Raw genomic sequence first — 24,428 nt, forward strand, 5'->3', positions numbered from 1 at the left:
TTAAAATGTTTTCCTCCTTGGCATCTAGTACACCACACTCCTCGTTTTCCTCCTCCCTAGCTGGTTACCCCTTCTCAGTCCTTGCTGGTTGCTTTTCATTCTGTTGACATTGGAGTACTCCAAAAGTCTGTCCTTAAACCTCTTTTCTACATTGTCTAACTCATTCCTTTGGTGAGCTCATGCAGTCTTGTAGCTTTAAATGGCACCCATGAACTGACAACTCCCCAATTATATCTCCAGCCTAGTCCCCTTTGCTAACTTCCATGCTCTGGAGGTTACTGGTTACTATATGGAGTAAATGACATATAGTCATGTGCTATAATCCAACTGCCTATGTGACAGCACTACATGATATACGTAAGACTTCTCATGCTTTTTTCATGTCTAAAATGGAGCTCCCTCTAGTGCTTCCCTTGAAACATATGCTGCAGAATTTCCTGTTCATGACAACTCCATCCTTTTAGTTATTCAGGCCAGAAACTTTGGGAGTCTTTCTTCATTCCCATCTTTTTCCCACACATTATACTCACCCCATCAGACTATTTCTCTTGGCTATGCCTCCAAAATATATCCAGAATACAGTCACTTCTCACCACATCTACTGTCACCAACTTGATGACAGTATCCTCTCTCAGCTGGCTGGTGGCATCAGCTTTCTACTAGGTCTCCTTGCTTCCAGTATAATCCCCTCAGAGTAACACAACATGACAACAAAGTAATTCTGTTAAAACCTAAGTTAGGTATATAAATCTCGTGCTCAGAATCTTCCAGTGGGTCTTCATCTCACTCTAAGAAGAAACTGCTTTATAATGCTCTAGAAGGCCGTAAGCAATCTCCCTGACTACGTCCCACCCAGCAACTTTCCAACTTCACCTTTTCCTCTTCCCTTTCGTCACTCCACTCCACTTCATGCAACTCAAATGCCACAATTATCAGTTAGCTAGAACCACTGAGAATTAAAGTAACTTCTGAAAAAATTAAGTTAGTAACAAAATATGAATATTTAGTTTCACACATAACTTCTTAATAAATCCAAACAATGATGAAAGGTAAAATCTTCCTAAGGATTAATATTAGAATTAAAAGTTCTTATGGATTCACAATGTAGCTATCTGCTTTGGAAGACCTATATATACTGTTATGTGCCTAGAATACAAAAATTTAATGACTACATCTTTTGTTTCCCCCACTGAGCAATAAAATCATGACAACTATCAGTATGTCTAGATGTATTATTACATATTTAATCCAAATGGAATTTTAGCATTTACATTTTAATATAAAATATATGTTGTTATCTCACAAATGACTGCTGGGTACAGAAGAAAAGGTTTCCTTGCTCTGAGAATGCTGGGGAAGCTTTTCACGTTATAACTACCATCTAGACAGAATAGCCTAGCATCTAGCTCACCTTTCATCTAAAAGCATAAAATATAAATATTAATTTTTAATTTCTTAGGACTATTATTATTATTGAACAAGATTTTTAAATGAGATTCCAAAATACCAATATTCCAAATAATTACCTCTTTTCTTCTCGTTCTGTCTTTCGACGATACATTTTTTTTTTTTTTTGAGACAGAGTCTCACTCTGTTGCCCAGGCTGGAGCGCAGTGGGGTGATCTCAGCTCACTGCAGCCTCCACCTCCTAAGTTCAAGCAATTCTCCTGCCTCAGCCTCCCAAGCAGCTGGGACTAAGGCGCCTACCACCACACCTGGCTAATTTTTGTATTTTTAGTAGAGGCAGAGTTTCACCATGTTGGCCAGCCTGGTCGTGAACTCCTGACCTCAAGTGATCCACCTGCCTTGGCCTCCCAATGTGTTGGGATAACAGGCGTGAGCCACCACACTGGGCCTGGACATTACTTTTTGAAAGAAAAAAGACTGGTCCTGAAAACACTTGCCACAATCTTTTACTCTTACACTTGTTCCAAAATAAGTTATTTACTTATGTATCTGTCTCCTAATTCACTGTGAGTTCACTGAGAAAAGAGAACATACCTTAATTTTATGTTTTAAAGGCTTAACAAAGCACCTTACATATAGTAGGGTATTTAAAAAAGAAGAATGAGAGTTATTGTCAGCTTTTGATTTATACTGCTAAAGGTCAAGAGAGGACAAGGATAATCCAACATGGTGAATTTAAATTTGTATGACAGATTTACACTGACACTTCAATACAAGCACGTGTGATGTTCCATGCATTTCCTAAGAAAGAATAAAATCACAACTGTGAAGCTGTAAGTCCTCAGAGAGCGTTCTAAACTGTGACGCATAGTGTATTTTGTTTTTCTGTAAGACGAAGATCCAGTTTGGCCTAGACCAACTCCTTTGGGACTTTGTAGATTACCATGACCGACTTGTCCTGATTTGCCCAGTACTTTCCTGATCCTAGAAAACCCACTGATCTCAGCAAACTAAGAAGGTTGGTCACCCTACCTTAGCCAGGCAATGTATATCAGTTTCTTTGTTTCTGAATCTGTCCTGAATGAGAAAATTGTGTGTGCGTGTGCATATGCTATCAGGTGACCTACTGTACTCTGCTTTTAGTAGTAAGATTGCTCAATGAACCATCACTTTTGTAAGCAGTTAATTGTTAAGTACTACCTCTCTGAACTCATGTGTTCTACATATCATCATTATAATTTTTTTTAACTTCCTGCATCTTCCTGTGTCCAGGTCTGGCTTCACAAATAAAGTATTGTATATGTATTTCCTCAGTTTAACCAGTTTCAATATCAGTTACTTTACATTTATTCACCATCCTCTCCCCAATAGTTCCTTTTTAAATGATAAAATTACTACATTCCCTCTAAAAATTCAAACAGTAGAGAAAATACTACAATATAAACGTTTCTATTTTTTCCCTCCAGCCAAACAAGCGCCCTTCCCAAATGTAATCACTATTTACAGTTGCACAATGATCATTTCAGATATTTTTCCATGTATATGAACATGTATTTGTTTTTCCTCTGAGTTCTTTTTGTTGCTGTTTTTTTCCCACACAAATAGGATTGTTATTATATTCTTCTATGATTAGCTTCTTTCCTCTTAATATTTGTACATATCTGTCTGTCTTATTCTTTGTAAGAGCTATACAGTATTTCCATTCTGTGGCTGTACCATAATTATTTAGTAAGGTTCTACTTTTGCTTTGTCTTATCAAAACATATTTCATTTAAGTCTATCATTTGGTTAAGATCAATCAGTTTCCCTTCTAAAAATAAAATACTACATTAGCCATTAAAATGAAATTCTTAGGAAAATACAATAAACACATAATTAGCTTTATTAAATTTCTATCAGGCACAGAGACATGATTAATCTGCTAAGAAACTAAGAAGCAAAGAGCTTAGTAGCTCTTTGAGAGAGTGATATTTAGATGAGAACCCAAAACAAAGTAACAGCTAGAGAATCGATATAGGCATGAGTCCATGGAAATAAATATATTTCATTGCTGATGCTGTCTTTCAAAGGGATTTTTAATACCACCATAATGAAGATCAGACAGTCTTATTGAAGTTACTTAACTTTTGGAATACTAGAATGATAATTTAAAAGAGAAACCTTGTGGAAAATAAATATTGATTAACAAGGTGAGATGAAAGGAAAAAAGATACTTTATTCACTTCTTTATCAAAAAGTATGACTCCTCTAATTTGTCTCTTCTGCAGATGACAAGACTAGATTCTCTAATAGTCGTATGTTTTCTCTCCCATTATGAGTCTTTCTCTCTGGTCAGCGGTTCTTTCAAGCACGGTTCTTAGAGCTAAACGTATCTAACCACAGATACAGTCTCATCACAGTGGACCATGGCATGATACTACTCCTAAAACCTAAGGCTGTTTAACATATTAATAGGTCTTTAATTCACAGTTTTTGTAATGGGGGAGATGGGTGACAACAGTGCTGACTTCCTCACAAAGTTGTCTTCCGGTTAAAATGACACAGAACCTTTACAGCAACAGGGATGCAGCTGGAGGCAATTATCCTAAGTGAACTAATGCAGGAACAACGAACCAAACACCACAGGTTCTCACTTATAAGAGGGAGCTAAACAGTGAATACACATGGACACAACGATGGGCAAACAGGCACCGGGGACTGCTTGAGAGAGGAGCTGGCCAGATGGCGACCCGTTGGGTATTATGCTCACTACCTTGGTGATGGGATCATTTGTAAACCAAGCCTCAGTAACACACAATTTACCCAAGTAACAAACCTGTAAATGTACCCACTCCTGAACCTAAAATAAAAGTAGGGGGGACAACAAGAATCAGAGGAAGGGACAGGAGGAACAAAATAGAAAAGAAAGACATGTAGGATGCAACCAAATTTTTTATATCTGAGATGCTGTAAAATGAACAACAATAATTCATTAGTTGGAGTGTGGCTCTCTATATATCAACTAAATTATTTTGAATGATAAAAGATCTTCAATCTGTACTGAGTCTAAGCCAGTGTCCAGTGCAAGACGTAGAAAACAGAAAACATAAGCAATGACTAAATAAAATAAAATGACATAGAAGACACAAAAAATTTTAAATACAAATATTTTATTAAAAATAACAGCTAAAATTTGGGCATTTTCTATGTACTAAGCACTTTTCTAAGTGCATTATATGTATTAACTTGTTTATACAGCAACTACCTTAGCTAGAAACACTATTACTTCCATACAACAAATGAGGGAACTAAGGTACAGGGGGATTAACACGGCAAGTTAAAAGCAGAGAGTCAGGAGTCAAATCCAGGCAGTCTGACTTAGAAACTCTCATTCTGCATTTCTAATTTTCCTTTGTGTGGGGGCTCAGGTCCTAGATAGGATGTTCAGAAATGGACTAATATAGCTGAGGGGCAAGAATTACTCTCGGCAGGCAGGGATCTCCTTGGTTCTGACAACTTTAGCATTCTGATCTATAGGTCAGCAGACATTAAATTCTATCAATAATGACAGTGTGACTGTTCCATTGGACGAGCGCCCCAGAAATGTGGAACTCCTTCATAACAGAAGCTGCCTAAAAATAGTTTAATATAGCGGGACAAAAAAGAGTAACAATATTGAAATTGGAGGGAATAATTGATTCTGCCTCCTTCCCAGCGCGGGATTTTTCTAGATATCTCTAACAGACAGTCGCTTGGTCTCTTCTTGAACTAAACTCCCCTGCAGTTACTTCAACTGCTTATTAGAGAAGAATTTTCTCACTACCTTCTTGGTTACACTCTGGTTGGTCAATATCCCTTCTTAAAATGTGACACCCTAAATTGAGCACTAAATCTAAATATGGTCTGATCTAAACAAGCGAGCTCTCTCTCTCTTAAGCAGAACCTGTCAGAGCTATCATAGCGAAGGTTCTAACACTGCATTGGGAGGTTGAACTAGTTGCTATTAAGTTCCCATCCGAATAAGATTCTATGAATCCTAGATAGATTATATGAACAGAGATAAAATAACAATTGATATTTCATAGCCTCAGAAAGGATGTTCTTCCAAAGTAAGGGATGTACTCATCTTTAGGAAGGCATTTTAAAAGCTACAGAATTTATGAAATATAAAACAAGGTTTCTGTAATTCAAGTTGCCACAAATAGTAAACATTATTTATTTACTTACTTACATTTATTCCCAGGTTCAAATGATTCTCCTACCTCAGCCTCCAGTGTAGCTAGGATTATAGGTGCCTGCCACCACACCCAGCTAATTTTTACATTTTTAGTAGAAACGGGGTTTCATTATGTTGGCCAGGCTGGTCTCAAACTCCTGAACTCAAATGATCCACCTGCCTCGGACTCCCAAAGTGCTGGGATTACAGGCGTGAGCCACCACGCTTGGCCAAAACTTTATTTTTAAAGTGAGAATATAAAGGACTATCTTTATTTTAAATGTATGTATTAAGAAGAGAAAGAGAAGGGAAGGGAGAAGAGCAGATAAGATTGAACAAGAAATCCACAGGGTAATCTTTGTGAGAATAAAGCTCTGAATGCCAACTTAATTCAATTTTAATGTAACATTATCATCGTGGAATCTTCAAGGGGATTTTTCAGCGGCCAGCAATTTGTGTTTCTCTTTTCCGGCCTCAGAATCGGCAGAAGAATGAAAACGTGTGGTGAAAATGAGTTTCTGGCATGCCCTCACAAGGTTTGTGTGAACAAAAATGCTTAGTACTCTCAAGGTGCAACATTAGGTTTTCATCATCTAATGAGAAATAGCCAGTAGATTTTACGAAAAGAAAAAAATCCAAGGTTTCTTGGACTGATAGTAACTTGATGTTTTCTACTTCATAAAAGGAGAAAAATTTTCACTCTACCCAAACTGCACATAAATTCCTTTTTGTAACTAATATTTTCAATCTTAGGTTTTCATATCTAAGCATCAAAGATTCTAAGTAATGGACAACAGATAGAGGTCTTCTTGAAAGAAGAAACCACTTGCACTGATCAGCATTTAATAATTACATAGGAGGGAATCGGTCCACCTTAGATCATTAGATAGTCATTTTACCTGCAAACTGGGAAAGTGACAAATTCATTCAGCTGATTTTAATGTGGCTAAGAGCTCTAGGATTCTGCAGATATGCTGTCACCTCAAAGCTCCTTAAGTGATAAAGTCTTTGTTGTTTCTGCATTTGTATAATGAATGTGGCAGCCAAAAACAGCCAGGAGCAGAGACCTCTAGTTCTGTTCCCTGCCCACAGCCTTCTCTCCCAATTCTCATGGGTATAGAACACTGTCTGAAAGTAGATTATTTTATGGAGCATTTTTGTAATATTCAAGAGTAGGGTATTATCATGTTACTATTAACAAATTAAAGCATTTTTATTTATAAAATCAAAATATAAAACATTTTATATTTAGAATTGGTCTATTTCCAAATTTACTAGTTTAGTTATCCAAATATGCATTTCAAGTGATTATGCATAGTATTTACAGTGCTTTCTTAAAGCTTTACTCTTGATGGCTTTCTTAGTAGAGAAAAACATTTCTTTAAATTAGTCACTGAAAACATTCTTTTAAAAGGCAGAGTAATATGAACATTTTTGATACTTCTAGAAATTTGTTTTCATAATACAATCCTAATTTAACTGAATGAGATGAGCGAATGGATTAATATGCATATGTGTGAGACAGAGAAGCAAACTTGAGTGATAATCTCTTTAATAAAAGGAAAAAAGGCAGTGATAAAGAAAAAATAACCAGGTTTATTGACTGAATGCTTAGTATTCCCCTAAAATTTATGTTGAAGCCCCAAACCCCAATATGATAGCATTTGGAGACGGGGTCTTTGTGAGGTAATATGGTTTGGATGAGGTCATAAGGGTAGGAACCTCATGATGAGATTAGTGCCCTTCTAAATAGAGACATGAAAAAACTTGCTGGGCAGGGAGCAGTGGCTCACGCCTGTAATCCCAGTACTTTGGGAGGTCGAGATGGGTGGATCACCTGAGGTCAGGACTTCCAGACCAGCTTGACCAACATAGTGAAACCCCATCTCTATTAAAAATACAAAAAATTAGCCGGGTGTGGTGGCGGGCACCTGTAATCTCAGCTACTCGGGAGGCTGAGGCAGGAGAATCGCTTGAACCCGGGAGGCGGAGCTTGCAGTGAGCCGAGATTGCATCACTGCACTCCAAACCTGGGCGACAGTGCAAGACTCTGTCTCAAAAGAAAAAAGGAAAGAAAAGAAAAAAAACTTGCTCACCAGAAACTGACCATCTGACCATGCTGGAACCTAAACCTTGGACTTCCCAGCCTCTAGAACTGTGAGAAATAAATTCCTGTTGTTTAAGCTACCCTGTCAATGGTATGGCAATCCTAGCTGACTAAGACATTAGAAATGGTATACAATGAATTAAGACATAGTTTACATTGGTTTTATATTGTGGCCAAACAATTGTTTTAATAATGCCAATTCAAAGTTACAGATAATTTCAGAATTCTTAAATCCATAATTAACTCATCACTTTCTTTTTGTCATTTCTCATCAGGCTGGAAGAATTTCCTGAAATCAGACTTCTGTTTGCACCTAAACAAGCCTTTTTTTACACAATATAGTGTTTTACTTAAATAACTTTTTGTAGAATACTCTACTGTCAAATGACATTAACTGAACAGTCTGTTCAATCCAAAGGCTACTCAAATCATAATCATTACAGAGATATTTTAAAATATCTTTATCATGTAATATTTAATCCAGCACTCATTCAATTAGAGAACTGGGACATCAGCAATACCACAGAAGCTATCTTGTGTGTTTCTTCCTGCTCTTTTTCCTTTGCCACTCTGTGACATGGGTTTTTCTCCAGCTACTGCTGTAGTTGTAATCCACTCTACTAACGTAAAGTGCGATTTACTTGTAAAGGCAGAAAGAACACTTTAAACTTCGATTCTAACAATTTTAAAAACAGATGCTAAAGTGTCATATTTGTAATTTGGCTTCTAAATTTTTAATAATGACTCACACTCACGGCCAAAGGATTTAGTACCAACTCCCTTCTGGTACCTTGAGCAGTCTAAAGTGGAAAACAGTAGGAAGCTTGGGCTTCTGGATATGAAGGTAGAACAATTCAAAGCTAGGAGAGTGGCTAAATAGAGGTAAATGGACAACTAAGTTTTATCATTTTGCTGCTTTTTAGCACTGTGGTCGGTCCCCTTCTACTAAAAATTCATTTCTCCAACAGAGAAAACAGCGCAGTTGGCACTGGTACTAATTACGCTTACCAGTAGAAATGTCATGCTTGACAAAATAGAGATTGTTTTAGTAGAAGTAACTCCCTAATGAAAAATAAAAAAGACATTTTCAAGTCCTTATTGGTACAAAATGAATATACATAAGCATAAAGATTTTATACAATATATCCCAACATAAGTAGGCAAGAAAGCTTGCTCTAAGGGATTTCGGCACTACAGAAAGATACACATTGCTCAGCAAGACGTACTCCGAAGAAGTGATTTGATTAGCTATATAATTAAACCTAAAGTATTTGAAGAGTTCCCCAATGCAGACTTACTGCATTTTGACCTTCTTGTAATCCCAAGTAGCATCTGAACTAGGATCCATAAAAGTTGGAAATTTAAAACTGGTATGACCTTTTATCTACCATGATTTGGCAAGAATGGAGGATGATAAAGGTCACTATAGGCCATATAGTCTCATATAGTCATAGAGAGCTAGATATGTACCCCCAGGTAATGCTAACACTCTCTTTCTTAAAGGGGAAAGGGGCTCTACAGAAACTTTATTGCAGATACCATGAGTGTTGTATCCAGTGTGAGGATACCATCTCTTATGAAATTCAATTCTGCATTACGGGCAATTGCTACTAACTCTGCTGAAAAATAAGTAACAAAATATATTATAATCTTGAAATGTTAGAGTCGAAAGGTACTTCAGAGCTCACATGGCCCAAATTCTTCATTTTTTTAGGCTAAAAAAATTGAGAACTCAAGAGATATGATAAAACTTGCCATGAACACATGGCTAATAACAGCTGAAACTTAAAATCTGGTGTTCTAGCTTCAAGTTCCTGCTTTTTCCCACAATACCATGACCCCAAAAGATGCACATAAAATGATGTTTTTGCATTCCGAGGTGGAAAATACTTAAATTGTAAGATATAAATTCAAAAGAACTGAACATATCTAAAGACGTAAATATATTTGGAAAGATATTTTAAAATCCTCACTTATTCTTCCAAGTAACTACGAAAGAATCGTTTTCAGTAATAAAGCTGAAAAAAAGATGGAATCTTTCTTGCCCAATAGATAATAAGCATTGAGTTATATTTTCTTTTAGTCAGGTATTTCAGTTATCTATTACTACGTAACAAACCACCCCAACAGCGGTGAATTACCTGGGTAGGTGTTCAGCTCTATGTGGTATGAGCTACGGTGCTAGGATGGCTGATGTCACCCTAAGGATGGATCGGGAACTCAGATGGGGTTAAACTGTCTGGGACGTGTGGATAGTTAGAATCATTAGGAAGCTTCCATACGAACTCAGGTGGGTCTGTTGGCTAGGGGCCTCAGTTCTTCATGTGGACCTCGTCACATGGCTGCTTGGGCTGCCTCATGACATGGCAGCTGGGTTCCAAGAAGAAGAATTGCAAAAAAAGAAACTAGCAGCTGCCAGGCCAACTCAGGGGCTTGTCCTGAAAAGGATAGAGTATCCCTTGTGCCTTACTTTATTCAAAGAAGTCCCAGGCTAAGCCCAGAGTCAATGTGGCAGGGGGCTAGACAAGGGCATGAACAACAAAAAGGATGGTTTATTGAGGCATCTCCAAATAACAACCTACCACATAAAGATTGTTAAAATCCTGGCCAAATACAGTGTTTGGAAAAAAGTTATACTGAGAGATGGGGGTACTGAGCAAAAATAATGAGAAACTCTACAACCCTAAAATTTAAATGTAGATACAAAGAATTACACTAATCCTACATCTTTCTTGTTCTTCACTGGATGGGGTTTATGGAATTCCATATATGGCATTATTTTCAGCCAGATATTAATTTTTAATCAACGTGTTTAAAAATGGGAATATATCTCAAAAATGTACTTCTGAATTTATAAGCTGCTAATTTAAACAAATTTATTAAATGTGACACTGGGTGAAGAGAGAGGAAGGCCAAGCTCCAAATAAATTAATTCAATTATATGCTTCATAGATTACCAGGCAACCTATAGGTTATTTTATCCAAAGCCAGCTGGGACAGAGCTTGGATAATAAGGACATTTAAGGGGAGAGAAAGGGAATGCTGGAGTACTTAAAAGTATGTAAGTGTCCATTCTAGATACATTTGAAAGTTTCAAAAAAAATTATCAAAGGAGTAGGCATCTAATTTTCTAAAGGTTACTGTGTGCTACAAACTGTACTAGGTACACTGACCACATTATTTCACTTAATCCTCTCAAATGCCTCGTGGAATGGGTATGGTTATTTCCATTTGAGAGTGAGTAAACTAAAAACCCTAGAGCCGTAGACACACACTTGGAAAGCAGAATAGAACCCAATCCCTCTGACCTTACAGTCTATTTGCCGTATCACAGTTTTTCTAGGTGTCTTCAAGGTACAGCACTAAATTCACTAAATTCTACTTTATTTCTGATTGATTCCCTTTTGAAAGTAGTTTTCAAACACTTTACTTTTCTCTGTTTCCAGTCATCTTCATTATTAACTATTTGGAAGCAAATATTTACAGAAAGTTGACATTTAAAGAACTCTTTAAGGTTTTTGAATTAAAATCATGTTCCTCCAATTACCTGTTCATCTAAATTTGTGGTTTCTTACAGAAGGGTATACTAAATACTAAAGCCTTAAAAATAAAAGGGCCAGGAAAAAACATTCTCACCTTAAATCAGCACTTTTAACTGTATCACAGCAAAAGGAATATTGTATCATTTTAATGCATTAGCTTCAATGTCTTCCATAATGTCTTAATCATTCTACCAATGTCTGAGCTCCTTGTTAACCAGTACCATCAACCATATGGTTATCTCCCATGACACTAAGCACAGTGACCTACACATGGTAGGTGTTAAGTGTTGGTGGAATGAATGAATAAAAGGAGCAGAGGGAAACCTGAAATACTCAAAATTACATTGGAGATGTAATTTTAAAAGCACCTATCAAATATTAGTTACTTTCAATTATTTGGTGACATATAATAATAGCAATAGTAGACAGAGTAGATATATTCAAAGATACATATTATTTCTGTTTGGGAATATGTGCAATAGTCCCTAACCCCTACCTATTGCCTGTTAAGATAAGGAATGGGTAAATTTAGGACACTTATTTTGTAAGGGGATAAAGACAGTTAGAAAAGGAGAATAACGCAGAGAGGAACAACAAAGAACTCTCAAAAGAGTTGACTGTTAGACTAATTTTATCCAAATATTTATTTTCATTTATTATAAAAGGTATCCTTATGAAAACTAACACTGGAAAACAAGAGAATATTACCACCTTAAATTTAGACATCAAACAAGGCCAGAACATGTGGATAATAGCTAATAAAACATCTGATACTGATATAAAACACTATAAAGGGAGATTAAAGGTCAAAAAATCCAAGTTTGAAAATATAGGAATAAAGAATTCTAGAAAGGTAACAACGTATTTTAAGGTTCTGGTTCACCTAATGGCAATAATGAATTGTGGACTGTTATGACTAATCATACTGGGCAGAAGGCAGAAGAGGACTAAATAGTATCTATGTTCCTATGTTTCTAAAAGTGGTCATCATTATAACACGTATATAATTGTATAAAAGTATCATTTTAGAGCAAAACAAAAGGTAGCATTTTAGAACAAAAAAAAATTCTGCCTTTTTTTAGGGAAAAAAAAGCCAATAAAATTTCTAGTGTAGCCAAGAGCCAATTTTGATTTATGTGTAAAATAAAAGCATAGTAACAATATAAACTGTATAAAACCTTATAGATGTTTTATAATTTTCAGAATTCTAAAGGTTAGGAAACCAATTGTCTTTAGGAAATAAAATATTAACTTCTCAAATATTACCTAATTAGATAATCATCAAGTCACAGTCAAAATTAAGAGTACTTGAAATTTATACTCTCATTGTATAATCCCACATATTACGTTAAAAAAAAACCTAAAGTCTCAAACCCCCACATATCTCTAGGCAAATTCCCCACCTACTAACCACTGTATAAGAGACATTTCTTTTCCAAAAACATTTCAAAATTAACATTTTCATGGGCTTTTTAAATTTACAAACCAGGAACTGTAGTAAAAACTAAGAAAAGGGCTCAGTTAAGCAATAATACAGTAATTTAGGAAACTTCCAAAAAAGGATTTGGTTCTACGCTGTGTTCCAAAATGAAATTCAGGAAATAAACTTTATATGCCTGACTTACTATATATGAAAAAGTACCTTTATCCTCTCATTAATACACAATCTGACTTTCTAATTCTAAATAAACACATGCAAATGTTCTAAAAAAGGACTACATATCTACTAAGACAGATACTTGTAATTTTAGCAGCTAGATTTGCCTACCTGTTTTCTTGATAACAACAGGAAGAAAATAAAACTGGCATAACTAAGGGATCTTGTCCCAATCTCCATTAGCACCCAGAACATTTAACACCTTGTGGCTTTATTGCAACTGGTACATTTAATAAGAATTACTCTGTGCCGTAAATGAGAATAATATCTAAATAGGAATTATTCAATTCAAACCACGTAGATGAGCAATTGTTAATTATTTCTTATATGCATAGCACTAAAACCTAATAAATGCTTAAGTTTAATTTTCTTTTTCTATCGAATTTAATTTGAAAAAAACCTGATAATCTAAAAAAGTATGAGTACATTTTGGAACATTATTGCATTACTTATATTTTAGGAATCTTTTGGTACAATAATAATGCTTGAGGTACGTTCTTAAAAATGTTCTAAACATTATAAAATATACAGTTCTCCCTCATGTTAACAGTACCCCAAATAAATAAAGAGAATAATATTAGTAATAATAACAAAAAACATAAAATATTGCATTCACATACTTCTGATTTAATTTTCTAAATGGCAAAGGGTAGATGTTTTTCTCACTCAGAGGATAAAATTATGTTTATCAAGGAACAACAGAGTTGTATTCTAAGCTTCTGCTATATGCAAAGTGCCAGCCTTGGTCCTGGTGCAAAATACAAGGAGAGCTAATAGAGGAGTAAAAGAAAAAGATATGTATAAACTTTAAGGAACTCTAAATGCCACAGAGTAATATAGAAAAGGAGCCAAAAGAAGTTGGATGAGGAATACATTGGTTCTAGTTAAAGGAAGTATATTCTCCTTTAAGGAAAAAGAAAAATACATGAGTTCTATACATTTGTGTAGGAGATAAAGCAGGGAGAAGAGATAATTTGTTAAATATCAGGGATCATGTTCCTTAATTATTATGATTTATTGCACTAGGAATGTGGCTGTCAAAGTAGAAGGGTAAGGAAGGGAGAACGAGGCCGTGACAGAAATCGACTCCTGCTGTAGTAATCTCACATAAGTTCTGTAGTATTAAAACGGTTATAGAAAACTGACGTAGGCCGGGTGAAACAAGCTCTGTCTAAAAAATAGCTGCCATTTAACCACAGATAAGAAGGCCCTTTTCTACACAGTGATAGAAATCACTTTATATACTTGGAGGATCCAAATAAAATCTGGAGTTTAAAGTGCACACAAGAGTGTTAAATTCCCTAAAGCAACTTCAAAACTGAAGGAAAAATGAAGAGTTACCATTTAAAAACACTTCCCAAGAGTAATGGTGCTGAGTAAATCCTTACTAGCTTATAGCTTGATATGGGTAATTTAACCTTCTATGAAAGTAGAAGTCTCTCCCCAAATTACCCAGAGAAACAAAATACTCACTGGGCCATGTAACGATATATGAGCTATCTACAAAAACAAATGAACGTAAATTATATTCTGAGGGACTCAATTCCTTGCCACTGTTTTTGGATTTCATTAAAATAGAGAAAAAGTAGGGAAGCTTGCAAAAATCTGATCTGCAAAATTATCACTCACAGAAAAGTAATTTTTTAAAAGCAAAATAGTTTATTATTTCTGAGGAGCACCATCCATCCTGGTATTGCCATAACATTTTCACTGTAAATAATTTCAAAAGAATTCATTCTTTAAATATTAGACACACAATTTTCCTCAGTTTTTGTAATGTGTCTTTAAAAATGTTTTAGGTTTTTAGTTAACATTAAAAAATTAACTCTCATTTAAAAAAAACCAACTTTATGGTATAGACTGCGTTGGTTTTCAATGTCTATTAGGTAAATCACTACAAAACTTTGCAATTACCAAAGGCCATAAAGGATTACATTTCAATCTATCTTCAGCAAGAATACAAAGTAGATAATGAAGCTGCCAGCTGTATGTTTTATATATTACCTTACATTTATGGCAACTGCATGTTAATATAGAATATTCCTCTCTGTTTTAATCTATTTTCTTTCAATATTCCACAACTAAAACTTAGCCAGGACAAATAATAATAAAAGAGCAGAGCTGTTACATAGATGTAAAAAAATCATTAACAGCAATTTCTCAGCTTTAATGGAAAAAGTGTTGGTATGTAGCAAACAAATCTTCTTCTGCCAAATAAGAAATCAAAAACACAAATGTCTTAACAAAGATGGGTAATTTCCAATTTCTATTATCATACCCAGAAAAGAGCATTTGCTGTAATTTTAATCACCGACAAAACTGCAGTTTCATGTAACAGATAACTTGCAGTTAAGAGAAAAGACTTACTTCTAAGAGAAAAGGCTTACTTAAGATCCATGCTTCACCAGTTCTATGAATGTGTCACAACTGCCAATAACAGATATAGCAGCATTTCATTTACAGTGAAAAGATGCCAGTTAAAATAAACCCATGTAGGTATACGTGCTTATATATGTATACATGCCACATTCACAAAATTTTGAAGCACTGCAGTTAAAGAGGATTGTATTTAAAATAACTTACCTTTCGCCCATCACTTGCATGGCAATTCACATTTAGAGGAGTCAGTAAAGCCATTAGTTTTTCTTCATTACCACTCCTATAAAAAGGTAGTAAGTCAATTCCTCTAAAATTACAAAGCTTCTTATGAATATTTATGTACAATTTTTTCACACGAGAGTAAACTATGGGTTTCCTTTGATTTCTTTTACATGGATCACAATAAATCTCTTTTGCAATATTCAATTAATATATTTCTAATTAATTCCTGTTAATTACCCTATAGTAGTATCTTAAATAATGTAGCTTTCTACATTCTTGTTTTATTTATCTACATAAAGTCATCTTCTTAATTACAAACAAACTTTATTCTGATAAATGGACTAAAACGTTGGAGTTAAAAAATACATACAAAATGCTGTAAAGAGCTAATAAATTAAATTATAAATGACCAAGAACAACAAAAAAAATAGATGAGGATTTTAACATTTACTTTTGCTCTTCATTCAAGCTTTGCTAGAAAAATCTTCAGAAGAAAATGAAGATATAGGTATTTAAATACTCCAAGAATATCATTGGAAAAGCTGGGCAACTAGGGTTTGCAGGTACCTTAAGAAATGTTCCAAATAAAATTAACCTTATAATCATCACCATATGAAAAGATTTTATTACATACAATAATGATATAAAGTATATAAAGATTTAGGATCTGCATAATTGCATAAAATCCAAGCATGACAATAACGTTATATTTTTTATAGTCCTCCACCTGCCCTCCTCCTTCTCTTCCTCAATGCAATATACACACTTAAAATGAATGGAATCACTTACCTAGCAGCTTCTAGGAGTTCGTCTTTCTTGTATTCACCTAGATGATTGCAAAATATCATGCTGTTAGCATTTGGCAGAAGACAGATTAAGAAATGCAGTAGGCAGCAAATAGAGAATTAAATAGAGAAGAACAGAAAAAGAGAGTCCACACCCCGCTGGGTGATGGAGCCGTGACGTGAGCCAGCTTGTGAAGGCAGCATCACCAGTGCCTTGGAGACGGGCAGCAAATTGACGCAGCTTCTTGTCCAATCCTCAGATGAAATAGCTTTCTTCAGACAACCAATGAATGCTACATCTCGTGTCCAGAAACACATTCCCTCTGATAACAGCATGCCAGCTGAAGACAATGTCCCCTCCCCCCTTTTCTATTCAGGCTGTCACAGTATACTTGTGAAGCATAATATATTCTGAGACAAAAGCAAAATAATGTGGCTCTTTAAAGGTACAGATTACTAGTCTTCTAAAAAACTGAAGTTTTATTGGTAATGACATGGAAAGTTAAAAAAAACATTAATTACTATTGTTGAGCTTTATAGCAGTAGAAAATGCAAATTTCAGAACCGCAAAGGCTTTGACTCGATAGGGAAGGTCTGTAGACTAGAAATACGTGAACTACGTACCAAATGCCATGAATCTCTTGGAGGCAGCGCTCCAAAACCAAAACAGTGAATACATTCTTAAATGGCAATAATATTCTAACATGCTGTAATCTTAATACTTCATATAAATTTAATACCAATTTTAACATATAATAAATCTTAAAAATTTTTTTAAAAGGAGGTTGGGGTCTTTGAGCATGAGCGGATATCTAACTACTGCCACATGGGTAATTTTTCCCCACTCTATTTTATCACGATGGATTTTAAAAATACATCAAATGATGAAAACAGAAATTAAAAACCATCCACAATAAATTTCTTAGGGTATTCAAGATCTAACAAACAAATTTCTTTTGCAAGCTCAATTGAAGGACAAGGAATGTTAATAATACAGCGTTTGTTCCTTCAGTAAATAAAAGGAACAGCCAGGACTATGATTCAGCTATAATACACTGACTGAGTTTGCTACATCACTAAAGAAATAATTACACAAAGCATCTTAACAAATACTTATATGAAAACAAATACTAAGTGCTCATATAATAAAACGTTAGACTAAATGAAAATGTTATTCTATTATGAAATAATATTAAGTAACTTTTAAAAAATCTTATGTGTAAATATGGACTTCGCATTTTGTTTTGCTAAAGAATGCAGAATATTGATGCAAATATTACAAAGACACCTCAAGGCTACCAAATACATACTTAAATGCTATAACTCATTATTAGCAAATATTCTTTAGCTTTAATTTTGTCTTGCCTCCTGGATTAAGATTAGGTTAAAATCTGAAAACTACAACCAGGTATTTTCAAAGTAAAAAGTTGTTAAATACCTATTTTCTCTTAAAAGAACTCTGTATACCAATAAAGTTATAAGTTTAAGAATATAAGCTAGAATATATGATTTCATGGTCATAGAGTTGGTCTTTCTAATTTCCCATAAATTATATTTCAGAGTTTTTAGCCAACTGACAGAGTAAAGGTCATTTCATTATATCCTCCATCTGTTTAAGTTCCTGCCTTCCCAAAGCCCAAGACCTACCTTTGTTCAACGTTTTAGGTAGCAATATGGAAGTTAGAGAGTCAACTTTAAAAGCTCCTTGTGAGGAAAATGGCATAACCCATGCCCCCAAATGTCTACAGAACCAGGATCAAAGTATATCAAATTACGCAATGTATCTATAAAATTTATTTATTTCATCAAGTCACATTTGTTCAATAGGCCTGTATGCCAGATTTTAAAGCGAAAGACACTATCACCTCTGACCTCAAGGAATATTATTCTATTAAAGGGGACAGACAAATAAATAAATGATTACAGTAGAGTATAAAGAAATCGTATGAAATGCTAGAGAGCTAACCAGCCAGTCTAAACGGGATTAATGATTGGAAGGGTAGTTGGGGGTCAAGGAAGTCTTCCTGGAAGAGGGGAAACTTGAGCAGTTTTGCAGGAAGGACAAGTAATCCTCCGGTGAAGCAGGGTCAGGAAGAAGGAAGCTACCACAGTGAAAGAAAGGAGAAGGGGAATGGTTGTAAGTAGCTCTGTGTATCTGAAGCAAAGGTCACTCACAGGGGAATGGGTATGGACAAGACAGAGAAGAAATGGAAACATCGTGAATGTCTCTCTAAGCTAAGAAGTTTGAACTTTACTTTGAAAGTAATGAGAAAATACTGCAATATTTTAATAAGGGGAGTGCAAACTATACTTAAAAAGCTGCAAGTTTTGTGATTACATAAAATACTTCCATACTGTACTTCAGTAAACTTTTGTTGGAGAGGAAGGTGGGCAAAAAAAAAAAAAAGAAAAAGAAAAAGAAAAAAAAGTAAAATCTGACAGTCTACATTTTAAAGTATAAATTCACTGATAGTAAAAACACATTAAAACTGTGAACTTAAAAGTAGCTACTACTGAAATTTAAGTCATAGTGAAACATGACTCCAACAATAGTGGTAATATAACTGCAAAGTATTTGGGAACCTCAAAGTTCAAATCAGTCTCTCCCTACATCAACTTCTCATCAAGCATAGTTTATTGAAGTTTTCACCAAAAGGCACATTTTTGCAAAAATGTTATTCCTTCCCAGATAAGCTGATAATAAACCAAAGCTTTCAAAAGGAAATATGTAAGTGCATCCAACAGAGTCAGACAGAGGTATTACAAATGACTTTCTACTCTTCCTGCTAGAGATCCTAGTACTTTAATCAGCTTTTCTGCAATATATTCTAGCATCCACTATCTGGTGCCCAAGGACCACAATCCATAAACAACTGAAGCGATTTTTCAAATGCTAGCTCGAAGGAACAGCTAACATAATGAATTTAGAGGCCCTCACACTCTGATAACAAATCTGAGCTACTTACTTGACAGCCGAAGCACCAGTTCTGTTTCACCTTAGCTGAGAATCTGAAAATATTCTGACTGAGACTATGGTGCTCTATGGAGCATTTATATCCTTTAATAACATCCAGATAAAGACTAGTAATAGATCAGCCAGAAAGGAAACTAGGCAATTATAGTCAAGATAATAGCAGCCAGGAAAGAAGAAAATAGATGGCTTAAAACATTTTCTATTAGAATAAAAGTAAATGGAATTTTTAAAAGTAAGCCAAAAAGTTTACTTTCCAAAGTCTAAATTGTTTTTACTGGTAAAATAGTAATGATATGAAAGAAGCAAAGATACACACACACAGATACACACAGACATACACACACACACACACACACACACACAGAGACAGAGAGAAATATGAGGCTTATGTGTTAAAGAGCTATGTTATTAAAACGAAGCTGAAAAATAAAACTCTTTTTATTTCTCTGCAGTAGTCAGAAATAGCTTCTCTTTCACTTAGTGTAAAGGCAAAATTACTTTTTGAGTAAAAATGAAGAAAACTTAAATCAACAAGGAGAAGTCATGATTACCAACTTATCTCAATTTTAACATTTTAAGTGCTTTTGCCCCTTCAGAAACTGACAGGATGAAGGTAGACTTAGTTTTGTAAAAATAAGTCATTTGGTTTTGTTGAGATGGAATAGCATGGAAAGACTATGAACATGGAACCACAAATTCTTAAAGCAATGAGAGGCTAAAAAAGAATTCTGGGCCAGGCACGGTGGCTCACATCTGTAATCCCAACACACTGGGAGGCCAAGGAGGGTGGATCACCTGAGGTCAGGAGTTCGAGACCAGCCTGGCCAACATGGTGAAACTCCATCTCTACAAAAATGCAAAAAATTAGCCGGGCATGGTGGTGAACGCTGTAATTCCAGCTACTCAGGAGGCTGAGGCAGAAGAATCTCTTGAACCCGGGAGGCAGAGGTTGCAGTGAGCTGAGATCGTACCAGCCTGGGCAACAAGAGAGAAACTTTGTTTCTCTTTGTTGCACTCCAGCCTGGGCAACAAGAGAGAAACTTTATCTCAAAAAAAAAAAAAAAAAAAAATTCTGACTTTTCTCTTTCAACCATTATGCATGGTATCCAAACCTATCAGTAAAACTTTGCATTACATAAAAGCAGAGGAATGTCATTTGAAAGTCACCCTTTCTCTGTGTCACCTCACCCCCAATTTTAGAAGCACTCTCCTAAGGGATCATCTGAAACTGGTGTGAAGGCAGTTAAACAGATTGTCTTAGGTTTCACTAAGTATTATCCATTATCTGTCAGGCCCTGCACTAGGCTATAAAATGTGAGCACAAACTAACAAATCTGAGCTCTGGAAAAAGCCATGTAAGCAAAAGGAGAGAGTAACAAATAGTAATAACAATCAAACAACTTAAAAAACAATGACAATTATTAGCTTTAAACAGGTTAATCACATCAATATAACAAGCCAAAAATTTCCATCAAAACTACTTTAAAGCATTTAAATGTACAGATGAGCTTGCAAGCAAAGGCTACTGGGACAAGGGAATTTCAGGAATAAAGAAAATCCACTGAGGTCTATTCCAATGATCAATCCATTTTGCATTTCCCATAGCATATCTTAATTTCTGAACTTATCAGGCATCTCAAGGGAAGAAGTATGTAAAGACTTCAATCAAGAATCTCAATTATCAGGTTAATGTGGGGACTCTTACATTCCACAGTGCTAAGTAGTACCATGAATTGATAACACTGATATAGATGTTTTCTCATCAAGGTACCAGCAAATTAAGAGATGAATTGATTCTTGTAGCTAAACTGACAACCTATATGAAGAATAAAATATTAATTTAGGTGATATATTCCATCACGTTTTCGCTAGTAGATTTGAAAATTAAAAACCAGCTATGTGGCTGTAGAAGGAATTGAGCTAAAGCACCAGGAAGTAATCTAATCTCAAGAATTAGAGTTAGGTCTTCCTCTAAAAGCAATATTCAGACAGACTGATATTCTGCTATATTTAAACATGGGCCCCAGACACACCTGTATTATTTTGCTCCAGGATCTTTCAAAAATATATTCAGAACAACTGGGGGTAAATTACAAAGTTATCACAGCTCTCAATGCCTTCTTCGTACTTTTTAATCCTATCAAATATTTCTACTCATTATGATACTGGCTTCAAAGTCCATACCACCAATTAAGTCTAGAATCATGGCCAATCTAAACACTGAACATCCATTCTAAACACAGTTGTTTGTCGTCCTTAAATTCTAAGTTTGAACAGAGTATTTTCCTGGTAGAGATCCTTTCCTTGTCTCCTGGAACCTTGACCTTTTAAACTAGCTAACATCAACTCTGCTTAGTACCAACATAATCTCTACATTGTCCAATATTTTAGCCACTCCCCTCATCACTTACATTTAAATTATATAAAAATAAAAATTCTGTTCATCAGTCACACCAGCCATATTTCAGGTATTCGGTAGGCACAGGTAACTAGCTAGTACCTCTATACTGAACATTGCAGAGAGACCATTCGCCAGAAGAGCTGAAACTTTTATTGGACCACGAAACTTTGCAGTGTTTTTAATGAGCATATAAGAAGTTACCTTTTACCCTAAAAACCATTTTCCATATTCTTTACTCTTAAAATTATCACTACCAAAACATAAGCTTTTTTTTTCTTACTGAACACCAAACAACTACTTCATTACCATGAAACATGTGAAAAAAAAATGCTGGACTGTATAACAGATCTAGAATGAGTTCTAGCTCTGCCACTGGTTTACTTATGTGACCTTGGGTAAACCACTTCATGCTTCAGAGAGCCTTCATTTTATTGTCATCTGGAAAATGAACAGGTTAAACGATTTCTAAAGTTTCAATTGTTAAACTTCCATCCTGTATTTGATTCTTAGTATTGGTAAGAAGTTTTTCTAAGACGGTTTTAATGTTGCTTTAAACAGACTTAAAACAAAACAAAGTTATTTGAGAAAAAACACTCTACTAAATTGTTACAAAAAGTAGTACCCGAAAATTGTAGAGTAAGCAGTTAAACAATTTTACCCAACCTGTACTATCTACTTGGTTAACAATTCTAAACTTTTGGTAATGTTTTAACTAGAAGGTAAATAGAAACCAGCTCTTTCAAAAAAAAGTTAGTTTTTCAATAATTCTAATCTTTATAGACTTGTTACAACATTTTTTTAAAAGAAAAAAAGCTCACCAAAGTATGGAACTAGAGATGAACTAAGAAGTTATTATTTGAGAAGCTTTCCAAATCTTTAGGAAAATGGAAATGAACCCCCCGACCCCTGCATAGCAACTGTGAAAAAAAATTCCAGGCCGGGTGCGGTGGTTCACACCTGTAATCCCAGCACTTTGGAGGCCGAGAAGGGTGGATCACGAGGTCAGGAGTTCAATACCAGCCTGGCCAAGATGGTGAAACCTCGCCTCTACTAAAAATACAACAAAATTAGCTGGGCGTGGTGGTGGTGGCACGCGCCTGTAATCCCGTCTATTCGGGAAGCTGAGACAGAGAATTTCTTAAACCTGGGAGGCAGAGGTTGCGGTGAGCTAAGATCGCACCACTGCACTCCAGCCTGGGCAACAGAGCAAGACTCCTGCTCAGAAAAAAAAAAAAAAAATCCAAAAGATAAAAGGCCCCAAATACAACTCTATTATCCTATATTAAAATTTTTATGTCATAATTTTATGTCATAAAATTTACATATTATTTTCATGTCTTAAAAATTGTAATATATTAAATGTCAACACAAAAACCTCAACCAATGTCCTAAAACATTTCAAAAACACAATATAACACTCATATAATAAAAGCTTTGTAAAAGCTTTACGCGGGAGGCAGTAATATGACCTCTCTTAGTCCGAGTAACATCTAAGATGCACGTCCCATTTCCTGACACTTAGCAGGGTTTCCAATCATTTGTACTTGTTTCTGATGTGGCATCAATTGTAGCCATCAATATGTGTGTCTATAAATACACACCGGCCAAAAAAAAGATGGTATTATGAAATACATACATTCTTTAAATTGGATATTAAAAGGCAAAAGAGGTGTTCCTCTAGAAGCTGTTAACCAGTGAGACTTTCTGCAAAGTGTGCCGGTACTTTAAAAGAAAACAACCTTTGTGACCACAATACACATGAAAGAACTTTTTGATATATTAAAAAGAAAACAAAAAAGGAGGAACGGAAGATGGAAGGAGAGAGGGAACTCTCTAAGCATGGCAGGTTATGATGCTATGTGTTCAGTCTGGGAGCTCAGGACAACCACTGTTACTTAAAGCCATCAACTATCTGTGTTAATGGCAGCTAGGGGCTGGGGGAAGTGGGATATTAGTTTGTTTGTCGTGTGTGTGTGTGTGTGTGTGTGTGTGTGTGTGTGTATGTGGTTTTTTTTTTTTTTTTAACCATCACAGTGTCTGCTGCATAAAAAGTGATTTAAATCAGGAAAAGTAAATTCCCTATTTGATCCAAAACAACTTGGCAATGGTTTTTACATTTTGTTCTGTATCAGTGCTCCTTTTTCTATAGCCATCAATTCACACTCCCTTGTTTGCAAATCTGAAACCCAAAAAGCTCTAAAAACTCAGATGGCAGCAAAACTTGACCCATTTAGTGTACACAGCTACACAGTACAGCTGTCATATATTTCATTACAAAAATATCACTGTTACAGAGTACAGCCCCAGTCTCCACGGGGGGTGTTTTGTAATATATGGTAGATGTACAGTAGCCCCCATTATTCACAGGGGATACATTCCAAGGTCCCCCGTTATGTAAGCGAATGCCTAAAACTGCGGACGGTACCTACCCTATGTTTTTTCCGATAATACATACCCATTATAAAGTTTAATTTATAAACTATGCACAGTAAGAGATTAAGAATAATCTCTAATAAAACAGAATAATTGGAACAATATGCAAATATCACTACTCTTGTGCTTCTGGGTCACTATGAGGTAAAATAAGGATTACTTGCATAAAAGCGCTGCAATAGCAGGATGCTGATCTGATCACTGAGATGGCTACTAAGCGCCTAACAGGCAATGAGGGTAGACAGCATGGATCCATGGACAAAGGGAGGGTTCATGCCCTTGGCAGAATAGAGCAGGTCTGTGTGAGATTTCATCACCATACTCAG

The 24,428-nt window shown here is 35.4% G+C and overlaps 1 protein-coding gene across 4 annotated transcripts in view; it reads right to left on the reverse strand.

Moving 5' to 3' along the window:
• Window positions 1-24,428, reverse strand: part of TNKS (tankyrase) — a 223,285-nt gene that overhangs the window by 82,257 nt on the left and 116,600 nt on the right. For all 4 annotated transcript variants that reach the window (XM_032162495.2, XM_032162497.2, XM_032162498.2 and 1 more), the window contains exons 4-5: window positions 16,299-16,335; window positions 15,492-15,567 (exon numbers count right to left, since the gene is read on the reverse strand). In XM_032162495.2, coding sequence (XP_032018386.1) covers window positions 15,492-15,567; window positions 16,299-16,335 — 113 coding nt within the window. The remainder of the gene's footprint in view (window positions 1-15,491; window positions 15,568-16,298; window positions 16,336-24,428) is intronic.

Source organism: Hylobates moloch, unplaced genomic scaffold, assembly GCF_009828535.3.
Source record: "Hylobates moloch isolate HMO894 unplaced genomic scaffold, HMol_V3 SCAFFOLD_8, whole genome shotgun sequence".
Taxonomy (NCBI): domain Eukaryota; kingdom Metazoa; phylum Chordata; class Mammalia; order Primates; family Hylobatidae; genus Hylobates; species Hylobates moloch.